Genomic DNA, 12,515 nt, shown 5'->3' on the forward strand with positions numbered 1-12,515 from the left:
TTTGTCACCTGTTATAAAAAAGGATCAAATTGCAGGACAAATACATGAAGGAAGAGAGAAAGTGGGGAAAGAAAGGGGAAGCCAGAGCATCTCAAATATGCATAAAATTGAGATCTTCAAATAGAGACAAGAAGATGGAGGAGGAGACAATGTATGAACTGGTGTATAGACATAGTGGAAGCAAGGATGACTTGCAAGATTAAGGTTATTGAAAGGTATTGAAACTTGTTGTGGATATAAACTAGATTGAAATACACTTCCCTACTTATTTGTTTCACCACCTGGCATAAATGCCACAAGGTTAATTACATGGGAAGCTGAAGGATATTGTCTAAAACAGGATTACCCAAAGTGCTTGATATTGACCCCCAAGGATAAATTGGGCTATTGTTGTTTCTATGCTGCTTTTTCTTCATAGTACTATTAGTTAAATTAGTATTTAATAATTATTTTCATATTAATAAATGTTTTTGGGTCGATGAACAATATGAGACTTCATGAAAGGGTCAATAAGCTAGTCAGTTTGGGAATTGCTTCTCTAAAATAAAATACAGGCAGTTCAAAGTGATATTAATTACAAATTTAAATGGATATATATTTATAAAGCATTTACGAAATTTTCAGAAAGATGGCCAGTGATGGTTTCATTAGTTTTTTTTTCTTTAATTGGATGCTAGCATGAGAACCTAAAATATTTAATATTCATATTATTAAAATATTATTTAAAGTGTTTATTTTTGTAGTAAGTAAAAAAATGTAAGAATAGCTTAAAACTGGGATGCGAGGCTGGGATGCAAGGCTGTAATTTTCTAAGTGGGCTTATCTCATTGATAACAGTTAACTGAACAAGTTGACATTTTAAGAGGGTTATGGACTTTTAAAAAATCAATCTTAAAAATGAAACAGGGAAGAACTGGTGTGGTAAACGGATGAAAATCAAGACATCAGATCCACAACCAATTTATATTTGCCTACATGTGTTGAAAAAAAAATCACTTAATATGATGACATGTTCAAGGGATTAAAAATGATTTCAAACAGCTTTAGGACTTAAAAGTAAATGCCCTTCAGAAATGAGCTTGTATGCAACCAGCTGAATACTCTGCAGTCATTTGAAGGAGGCTTACTTGCTTAATAATTTGGGGGGAAAGGCCATTCTTGCACAGTCACACTGTTACTGTATGTTTCAGCTTTCTTTGATTCAGATGGATGCCCAGTTCACAATGGCTTTCCTGGCACAAGATATTCTCAAGCTGAAGCTAATCCCAGGTAGAAATTCTGAACTAACTTCTTGGGAGCTTTCCAGTAGAGTTTCTGGGCAGGGCCTGAAATGAAAAATGAAAGATCCATCTCTTCAGCTGCAAAGCCACTTCAAATGAATAGCTCAGCTGGTGCATGCCAGTTTCAAACATCCAGATACTTCACAGAGGAAGTGGAGGAGGAAAAAGAGAAGTAAAACTACAGATACTAAAAAAATAATAATAATGGCTAGAGGGCTAAAAGAGAAGTAAAACAGGGAAGATCCTAATTCCAACTACCCCAGTCCCCAACAAGTGCTATATTCCATTTAACAATAGTCTGAGTTAGTTAGGGAGGTATGATCAGCAGGGCAATGGGGAGGGAGATGTTCAAAACAATTATAAAATGACAGGCCTGGAAGGGACTTTGGAGATTGTAGGAAGAAAAAATCTGGTTTATTTGGTTTCCATAAATTTCAGTGACAGCAGCAATGTTTCTGGGGTGGCTGACCAAATGGCTGAGTGAGTGGATGGATCTTTACAGGATGGTTGAGATGCTCCAGGGAATTGTGCAATGTAGTGAGCCTTCTGTCTTTTGCTATTCTAATGGTGGTGAGTAAATCCTAATATGTCCTAAAGGTCCTGTCCTGTCCTTAGAGCTGGGTGGGGAAGACTGGGGCTGCTTTCTGCCTTTAAGAGCATGTTTCTCTGTTTCTCCTTTGGGGGAAATATTGTATCCTGCCTCTTTTAATATTAAGAATAAATAATATTTTAATCTGGGGAGTGGGGGCTTCCTACAAGATCTTCTAGTCCAACCCCCTGCCAAGGGGAGGAGTGTGCCTATATGAGTCAGCCCAGAAATGGCAGAGTTTCCATTCAATGGAGATCTACAAAGTCCTCCATTTAGAATATGTAAAAGTTGATAAATGTTCTTAAGCAGCACCAGAGCCTGGCAATGGCCAGTTTTGTATTTAATTAAAATTCCTTCACAGCCCTGAGACAGCACATAAGGAAATGCCTAGTTCTTAGGGCTGGGAAAGTCATAGCCTATGCCCAGAGGAAATTCGGAATACGGGATGGGCTACCTACAGCAGCAGATTGGGATTGCACCGATTTACCCTGTTTTCCTCGTCACAATTAGCCAACCCGGGAATACTGAATCAATAGCCTTGTCCATGATTAAATAAGAAGCAGAGTGCGGCCTTGGATGGGAGACCACAAGCAAATTCTGGGCGTTTTTTTTTTTAACAAGCTCGGCATAGCAGACAACTGTAAACCATTGACATAGCGGGGCAAAACCGCACAGCGATGCCCAGAAAGCCAGCAGGAAAACCCTGTGGAGAACGGACTTCGGAAACCGCAAAAATGTTCTGTGTGACTCTTATTTCTAAGTCGCGCGCTCTCGGGTGAACGTGTGTCATTATCAGCCGCAAAGAAATTGTTTTTGGTTTTTTTTTAATATATATTTCTGAACGTGTCCGCCCACATCACGCGCCTGTTCTGGAGAAGCCCGTTTTCCACCTCAAAGGGCTGAAAGTCTCCCCAACCTCCTCCCCCGCCCCCTCCCTCGGCCGCAATGCCCTCGCCCTCCCCGTCAGAGCGTCTCACTCGCGCACAAAAGAGGAGGGGAAGGGCGAGTAAGCGGCCTTTGGTTCCTTTCTCCTCTGGCTCCGCCCCCTCGCTTTCCCTCTCACTCCCATCCCGCTCGCTCGCTCGCGCCCATGTATGTGTGTGTGTGTGTTCTGCAGTGACTTCGCAAGCGTGCGCCCTGCCTATCGAGCGCGCTTGCTGCAAGCGGGCGGATCTTTCATATTAAAACGGCTGTCTTTTCTTTGCTTTTTTTTAAGCGGGTGGGAGATAGCAAAAAGCAAAAAAAAAAAAAAGATTCTTCCATGATTTTTTTCCCCTCTCCTTTTAAACTGGCGGCTTGCGATGCTTTGCCAGGCGTACAACCTATAATGAATGAACGGGATTCTTCGATCGCGCAGCGACACCTGTAAGGGGAGAGCGTACGAAAAGCGTAGGCGGAGGTGTGGTGCAGGCGGGATCTGAGATCTTTGCTGCAGCTAAAGACAAGACTGGTACCAGACGGGCACCCAACATAAAACATTTTTTTTAAAAAAATCCAGCCTGCATGACCGTCACGAAGGTAGGAAACCGTTGCAAAAAAAAAAGGAGGAACTAAGGCGATGAACCTGCTTTTGAGTAATGTCAGAAGAATTAAACTGCCAGGCCTTTTTTTTTTTTGCGAGCTGTAAACAAGAGCGGGCGATTTCACATCTCTTATAATGCTGAATATTCTTGGTGCACTATAATAATTGTAAGTCAGAGTGAGCTTCTCCTGGAACGGCATGATATTCGCGAGGTGGACAAAACTGCATCATTCTGCATCTGAAGGGCGGGGTAAAGAAAAACAATCAAGGAAAATCCTAGTCCGTGAATTTACATATATTTGGCAGCTATGGTCCCTGCGCTTATCACAAAAATATGGGTCTTATTTGTAGAGACTTGTAGTAGATTCCCCATCCCAGCCTTTTCTAGACTTAAGAGGAACCGTCTACCAGGAAGTTCTTGGCTAAGAAATGTTTCTCTTCCTGGAAAAGAAAGACATATTTTCTATTATAGTCTAGAAATTAGATCAATCAATTAGATGCGTTGATCTGTATCTGCATTCTTGCAGATCTGACAAGAACGAGAGTTTATTTTTCAACATTGTCGTGCTTGGAGATGAATAACACTTGTTTCTAGCATCAGGAAGTGAAGAGGGTCATAGTTTGTAGAGGTTTCTTGAATTGGGTGGAGCAGGGAATTAAGTGAAGTTGGGCGCTGCTGGCAGAATCTGTTCATTGCTTTTCAGACTGGTAGCTATCCTTTGCATCGTTGCCTATGGCAAGGTAAGAATTTCCTCCAGGTAAACAGCCAGTGAAAAATCCTTTCCTATTGGAAGTAAATTCTCCTTTTTACTGAGTCACAATTTGACAAAAAAGGACAGTAGCTTTCATGAACATATCTTGAATGTTGAAATACTGGCTTATTTTCAGAACTTTAAAAAAAGGGAATGGTAGCTGATGGGCAGCCTTGCGCAACTGGTTCAGCGGTTAGATCAACAAAATGAGATCTAATGCTGATACATTTTCCCATTTTAAATTTCCTATTTATTTATTTGCAAAATTAGATACTGAGTGTTTGTTATATGGCTGGTAGAGAAACTTTCTCCCACCAAGTACCTCTCAGATGTGTCAGGCTACAATTTGCATAATCCCAAACCAGCAAAGATATGTGGCTGGGAAAAGAATTTGCTTATTACAGTTATTATATCCCAGCTTTCAGGATAACAGTTTTCCCAAAGTGGCTTGCAAACAGTGTAAACAATTGTAAATGAAAATGCAATACTATACTCCTTTCTCTTTCTCCTTCTCCCTCTTCCTTAAAAGAAGTTTGGCTGACATATTTGAGGGAGACCATATTTGAGGGCTGATCTAAATAATGGGATTTGTTGGAGGTATAGATAAAGCTGTTGACGAATGCAGTAGAATGTGTTTATTGCTCTGCCTTTGCCCTGGGGTTTTCGTGCAGAAGGATTGTTGATGTGACTTTGTCCCTGGGTCCAAAGAAGCTATACTGAAGTGTGCAGAAGGATTGCTTTTTTATTGTAATGAGACTTTTACTGAAAGAAAGACTCACATGAATGATGTTTATAATTTATAGATAATGAAAAATTATCTATAGCTTGTGGGTGTCAAGTAGTTGTTGAAAGAGAGATCTTGCTTAGAGTCTGTGGAGGTGATTATTAACTGTCAGGTGTCACTTAGCATCATTGGAAAACATGTGATTTATCTGAACCTTGAAATGATTTGGTCCCTGTTTAGCCCAACATATTAATTCCAGCACTGAGCACTTCTCCACGAAGCTCATAAGCAAAACAGCCCCTTACTACATTTACTCTTTGCCACTTCCTGCAATTAACTGGAACTTCAGTAATGGATCTAAGAAATGTTAATTTGTTTCTTTGTTAAGACATACAATGTTCTCACTCCTCTTTTTCTTTACATATCCTACTTCCAGAGACTTGTGGCACAATAATAACCACTCTCAGATCATGGTACAGCAATCCAGTAAAGTCTTTGATAAATAAAGCTTAGATGCTTACATCAAAATATTTTGTTTATGAAATTGAATCTTCATTTCTTGAAGCCCAACTGGTCCTTGGTGATTCTTGGCTGCCTGCTTTTTCAGATCCCCAAACCATCTTTTCCAAACTCCCTACTTCTTCAGCTCTTCTTTCTGCCCTGTCTATTGTCTATGCTGCTCTTTATGGATTCTGAGCAGCTGTTCCAATGCAGGACTAGAACAGCAAGGCTTCATCTTTGTGACAGAAAGGTGGGTCAGTCACTCACCTCCACTATTATCCTTATTCTCTTCATATCCTCTCCTGCAGAAATATTGGCCTTTAGTCCCATAAGCTATAATCTGTAGGGCTTGGAAGACACATTGTAGAAGGCTTCAGTTCAGTTTATCCACATACGTCATCATCTGTTCAAATAGTATTTCTGGAAATTGCTCAGGATTGAACTCAGTAAACCTCAAGGGGAAGGGTGTTCCACAGTTTTCTGGAGTAGCTACAGATAATACAGTTTTGCATGGTTACTTGATGTCAGCTTAGGCAATTCCAGATGTTTTGTTTTCCCAGCTATGATAATTGCAGATCTGGACATAACAGAGAAAAGAGATCTTATTGTGAAGACTCTTACCAGATTTGTATAATGGTTTCTATCATGTATGTGTTAAACTTGCTAATGCTTTCAGACTAGCGTAAATCAGTAATATTTGGCTAGCTCAAGATCCATACCATTGGCTGGGGTAACCAGCCATATGTTGCTCCTGCATGATTCCACCTTCCTCCAGAGACCTAGTAAAGAGGGGAAGGGGACTGATGGGGAGGAATCCTCTACTATTTTCGACAATTGAAGTAGGCAGCCCTGTCTGAGGATTTTCTGAAATCAGCTTGAATCAAGAAAGTTCTGTTGTCTTTGGAGGTATGGATCAAAGACTGAGCTGTATCTTAACTCATGTACTTGCTAAGTTATCAGTGGTAAACTATTTATTGTATTTTTATTTTATTTGGTTTGTCAATTGCTTACAAGATAATAGGTATAAGTAAAAACATAGTTATGAATACATGGATACATATAAGAAAAATAAAAGAAACAATAGGACAGGGATGGTAGGCACGTTGGTGCGCTTATGCACGCCCCCTAAAATAAGTGCTGCCCCGTTGTTATCAGATTGAATGGAAGGGACCTTGGAGGTCATCTAATCCAACCCCCTGCTCGAGCAGAAGAGCCTATTCCAAATATTCTACCTAGGATCAAACACACAGCCTCCTGATTGTAAGGCAAGAACTCCACCTCTAGGCCACCGGAGCTACATAACTAGATGTTATCATAGCCACAAAAGCAGTGCTATATAACACTGACTAAATATCATTAAAATATTTGTATTATATTCTTCATTTCACAGTCACAAGGCAGTCTTTTAAACATGTTTTAAAATCCTGGTGGGATGTTTAGTTTAAAAAAAAAGCATCAACTAAATAAATTAAAGGCAGCAAACACATCAAATATTCAACACACATCAACCAGCTTAATAAATTAGTTTCAAATGTCTAGACAAAAATCTGATTTGGACGCGGTGCTTAAAAAAAATTGAACGTCAGCATTGATTGGGTGGCGTCTCCAGAGTCTGTGCACCACAGTAGCAAAGGCACAATTCTTTTTCATCTTTGGTCATTTGAGTGGGAATTCTGAGTGTTGCAATCTCCAAATCATATGGAAAGTCCCAGTCTCCTCAAGCATCTAGTGAAGCACCCTTTGGATAGTGAATTTATAAATGTGCAATGAAGGTGAATAGATTTATAAAGTTTGGTATAAAATGATTGTTTCCTCATAGCTAGTACCCATCTGGATCAGTTGTGTATGGAAGTTTGATTTCATAGGTAGCTCATTTCACATTATTCCAATGACCCACAAGGTGAGAGGGAATGGAACAGATCACTGGAATCAAAAGTACCCACATGGAGTGGATGTGCCATGTGGTTGAAGTGGAATAGGATTATCCTGAGTTTTAAATGTATTTTAACTAATATTCCATGCTCCTTATATATAGATGTTGCAATATGCCTAACATTCAGGTGAAGTATGGAATTATATTTAAAATATAAACAAGAATCTGGTAATTTAAAATTAGGTCAGTGTAAGATAATATTTTGAACTCTCAAAAGTGCTATGAGTCCTGTTACTATTTTTAATTGTTCCTATGAATGAACATGTACTAGTACCTGGTAAATATTGGAATAATATCCAAGAACAACTAAAAAAAAGTTCATAACAAATGTCTACACCTATTTATAAATGGGATATGTATATTGGACCACCTCTTCTTGTAAATATCAGTGAGTAGGTTATGTGTGTTGATGTTTCAGCCCTTGGAGTGCAGTGCAGAGCTTTCCTATTTATTAATTAGAGCAAGTTTCTTTAAAAGTTTCCATGTGTTTCTGAAGCTCAAGTAATTATCAAGTGGTTAATTATGAAATCACATTGTGTCGTTCTTTGGAAAGTACAATTATGTTTACTAGAGAGAAACACTGGGACATAAAAAATGTGGTTAGATGTTATAGCGGTTAGATATATGTGGTTAGATATACTCCTAGCAAGCTTGGAGTATATAAAAAATGAATTTCTAATTGATGGATCCTGAATGTTAGGAAATGCTGTGATTTATGAACCTCTCCTCCTTTGGATCTTCTAGAGAGGACTCCCTGTTTGAGCAGCAGTTTGACTGAGTTCTGGTATCTTTCTGTTCTCTTGATTGTGGTTTGGACTTTGGTCTTGCCTCTTGGACTTTTTTGTTTTTTGGATTGACTTTCTTTTGGAATCCTATATCATGACTTCTGGTTTAATATAGACTGCCTGTAATCCAGCTATGACCCATTGCTGGAGCAAAAAACAAGAGTGGCAAAAAAGGAAAAACAAAAGGCTTGGCTCATATTTTTTATCCAATCTGGATAATAGCTAATCTGAAAACTTCATACGGCTTGCCTAATACTCCTTTGCTTGAACACTATATATGGGGTGTACATATTACAAATAACACAGAAAGACAAAATTCTCTGGTCTGGCCCCAAATTTGCAAAATTCTTGGTTCAGGCATTGCAATTAAGGTTTGAAGTTGAACTTATTCTATTTCAGTGCTTTACACCAGGGGTCTTCAAACTTGACAGTTTTAAGACTTGTGGACTTCAACTCCCAGAATTTTTCCTCCAGTCATGTTAGCTCGGGAATTCTGGGAGTTGAAGTCCACAAGTCTTAAACTTGCCAAGTTTGAAGAGCCTTGCTTTACACAGTACAGAATTCCCATGGGAATACAAACCCTGCCCTTTATGAATAGCTGTGATTAATGCTGATGGATTAAAAGCCACCTGAATTCTTTTTTGTGCTTCAGTACATAAAGTGATCATGATTGGGGGGGGGGGCTTCACATCATCTGCCCCATACTAGACTTTATTAGGGCTGTTTGGGAACTTTCCATCTTGTGGCTTTGATAAAAACCATGTTGGAAAATAAGGATCTTGTGAACACTGGCTGGTGTGACATTGTATTGGATTACAATATTATCATTGATTGTCTACATTGCTAGTTCTTACAACAGTTAGCCAGTCATGTGCTCTAGTCTACTGGGCTTAAGTTTACTCTAGATTGCTCCTTTACTCTCTGTATAATACTGTATTGCAGGCCTGGCCTATCAAACTTCTGGCCCATGGGTCACGCCCATGCCTGGTTTAACGAATGGGGAAAAGGTCCCAATATGTCACGTGACACCGTCGTGACGACATGAGTTTGGCACCCCTGCTGTATTGCAACCATAATACAGCATGGTTAGTGAATTGTGGAGATTTCAAATAAAATGTATTTGTTTCTCTAATTAGATATCTGAATTCTTCAGCTAGTTCTGTTCTGACCAATTTGACCAGCAGCAGAATGTCACAGCTTCAGGGATCTTTCATAACCAGGATAAAGGCAGAATACAAATCTAACAAATGAATAAATATTCTCTGTAAAGTTATTGTTAAAGATAAAGAAAGTGCTCGACCTTCATCCTTCCAGCATTCCTTTCACTGTCTTGTAAGAATTACTACCTATATTTTGTTGGTGTGAGTTGGCAGTTGATCATGCTGGGGAGGATATTGTGTTTGTAGCTGTGGATCTTGTTACATGATTTCATGTTTCATGATTTATATTCCTGTCTATTAATCTGTACCAGCTCTAAGCACAGCTGGCTCTGTTGGTAAACAAAGGAAAAATGCAGATTGCCTGATTGTTGCTGTGATTGAAAAACCGCTTTACAATGTCTTCTTTGTGGGCTGGGCCTGTTGAGGAAATCTCAGGTTCTTGGTCAACAATGACATGTTTGCCTCCATTGGGAAGATAGAAGAAGACCAAGGTGGAAGATCAAGAAAACTGGAAAAAGGCAATTTCCTAGAATAGCTGTTTTTTCTTTTTATGAAAAAGTATGTTCTAAATAGATTGAGCTATATGACTGAGGTAATGAATGACTTGCTGTATATTATCTTCTTTTTGGATTGATTTAATTATCAAAATGAAGACAGAGACTTTGGCAATGATTGCCCTCTTATCAAAAAGAAAAGAAAAAGCAACCCACTCCCTCACAGCGCCGTCTAATTTAATTATGGTCCTTCTGGAAAATATATTATTCCAACTGTAAGAAAATAAAGTAAAGCGTGAATTAAAACTCTTCCGCTTTGCTACCATTTTCACTCTCTGTCTCTTCAAAGATGATCACAAATTGTTGGACTGAAAACAAAAAAACAATCAAACAAAAAAAGATAATTCCACCTTTGAGTCACAGTAGCTTCTGTAGCAAGAAAACTTTCTTCACTCTAACCCCATTAAAAAAAAAGCAAAATAAAAAAATGTCTGTGCCCTTTTCTTCAGTCTCTTCCTTTATTTCACATTCCATGAATTTGTCTAGTCATATGCAAAATAATAAAATAAATAAAATAAAATAATCCAAGTGGTTCTTGTAAGAGAGTGTTGAAAAAAAGCCAAATATGATGAGGCAGCAGCGTGTGGACATTGAGAAACAGACATATTGCAAACAATATAGAGCTACAATTTTTCAGGGGGAAAAAATTTCAGATACACTGCGACTGAGCTAAAAGTAAATTAGTTTACTTGATGAAAGCACTTGACGAGCATGTGATTATAGAGGTCCAAAACTTGTTGCAAAATTTTGTGGAGTTCTCATTTGGAAGTATCTTACATTGGGACCACTGATTTGCAATAACGTAAGGTAGAAGGTTTTTTGAATGATAAAATAAAAAGAAAATGTTGTTTACATATGTATATGCCAGTCTTAGTACAGTACCCCAAAAACACCTTTTCATAATTAAAATGGAGCAGCTTTAGTTAATTCTTCGGTGGCTTTTACAGGTAGTCCTAAACTTACAACCATTCCCGTAGTGATTGTTTGAAGGTACAATGGTACTGAAAAAAATGACTTATGACTGTTTTTCACACTTATGACCATTGCAGCATCCCCATGGTCAAGTGATCAAAATTGGTGGCACCTGATCCATATTTATAATGGTTGCAGACAGTGCCCAAGGGTCATGTGATTACTTTTTGTGACCTTCTGATAAGTAAAGTCAATACTAGATTCCCTTAACAACCATATTACTAAATTAACTGCGGTGATTGACTTAACAACTGTGGCAAGAAAGGCCATAAAATGGGGCAACATTCACTTAACAACTGTCTCTCTTAGCAACAGAAATTTTGGTCACAATTGTGACTGTAAGCTGAGGACTACCTGTATTTCCATATCAAGCCAAGTTTATTTAAAAACAATTCTACTGAATGGCAGGGTGGCCCATTGTTACTGTTTTTTCTTTGCTAGTCCCCTGGAATCGTCCAGCTTATCTGTGTTTCCTCCTCCCTCTATTCAGGACACAGAAACAATGAAAAAGCTCAGATTTCTCTATGTTTTGTTTTTTTTTACTTTCTTTGTACCTTCAAGTCAGTGTTGACACCTGGCAACTGCCTGGACTAGTCTCTCAGTTTTCTTGGCAAGATTTTTCAGAAGTGGTTTATCCTTGCTGCTTCCTAGGGCTGAGAAAGAGTGACTGGCCCAGGGTCACCCAGCTGGTTTCATGCCTAAAATGGGACTAAAACTCACAATCTTCGGCCTGGTATCTTAATGACTGTGCCAAGCTGGCTTTTCTTTAATGTATCTGTACCAGGCGGAAGCTGATTGCAACAAGGATGCAAAGCATTTCTACGCTTTCCCTGGGCTTCTCTACCATGGGAAGTGACACAAATAATTAGAACAGTCTGACATCTTAATACCATATCTGACTGGAGAAATCAGGCCTCAGTCTCTTCCCTGCATTATGATTCATGGGTTGATTGATTGATTTGCCAGCGCAAAGTAAAATGCAGGCCTGCAAGGGAAAGCTGAATATGTAATGGCTTATTTTTCAGAAGAGACTGACTCTCAAATTGTTACAGCTTTAAAAATAGACAAAATCCACAGGAAAATCCATGGGAGAAAGAAAACTCCTTCATCACCCAGAGCAAGAGATGTTACTTATCGTTCCTGAGAATCTTCCTGCTCATTAGACCAGACATGTAGAAGCTATGGCTTTTAGGATAAGTGATTTTCAAAGTGATCTTCCAGACTATTGGTGACCCATGCTTCATGAACATAGGAAAAATGTGCAAACAGCAATGTATTTAAATTCAGAAAATGATAGAAAATCCACAGCTCTTGATTACCATTGTCTGTGAGTCCACAGGTTTTCTCTTAAGTAGAACAGTGATCTCAGACAAGGAACCCCAAAAGAAACATGTAACTAAGAAAGATAACGGTGAATAATGACTAGCCCTAACCCTAACCTATTTTAGATTAGATTAAAAGCCCTGGTGGTGCAGGTTAAAAAATGCAGTATTGCAGGCAAACTGCCCACAGCCTGGAGTTCGATCCTGACAGGGCTTACCTGGGTTGACCAGGGTTGACCCATTTTTCTTCTGAGGTTGGTAAAATGAGGACGCAGATTGTTCGGGCCATATGCGAATAATGTTTACAATTATAAACCTCCCAGACAGTGCTGTAAAGTGCTGTGGGATGGTATATAAACCTAGATGTTATTGCTAAGATTGGGATCTTTTAAAATGAGAATCATCTTCCCCTTCATTCCTC

At 38.9% G+C, this 12,515-nt stretch overlaps 1 protein-coding gene across 2 annotated transcripts in view; it reads left to right on the forward strand.

Annotated features, from left to right (window-relative positions):
- Nucleotides 1-2,966: 2,966 nt before the first annotated feature.
- The window catches only part of CORO2A (coronin 2A), a 60,761-nt gene continuing 51,212 nt past the window's right edge, over nt 2,967-12,515 (forward strand). The window contains exon 1 of one of the 2 annotated variants that reach the window (XM_087957381.1): nt 2,967-3,387. In XM_087957381.1, coding sequence (XP_087813507.1) covers nt 3,373-3,387 — 15 coding nt within the window. In that variant the 5' untranslated portion in view covers nt 2,967-3,372. The remainder of the gene's footprint in view (nt 3,388-12,515) is intronic. The other variant, XM_087957383.1, reaches the window with a different exon arrangement.

The sequence above is a fragment of the Notechis scutatus genome, chromosome 2 (genome assembly GCF_049901735.1).
Source record: "Notechis scutatus isolate UNSWTSFEM ecotype Mainland chromosome 2, rNotScu1.2, whole genome shotgun sequence".
In the NCBI taxonomy this organism is placed as follows: domain Eukaryota; kingdom Metazoa; phylum Chordata; class Lepidosauria; order Squamata; family Elapidae; genus Notechis; species Notechis scutatus.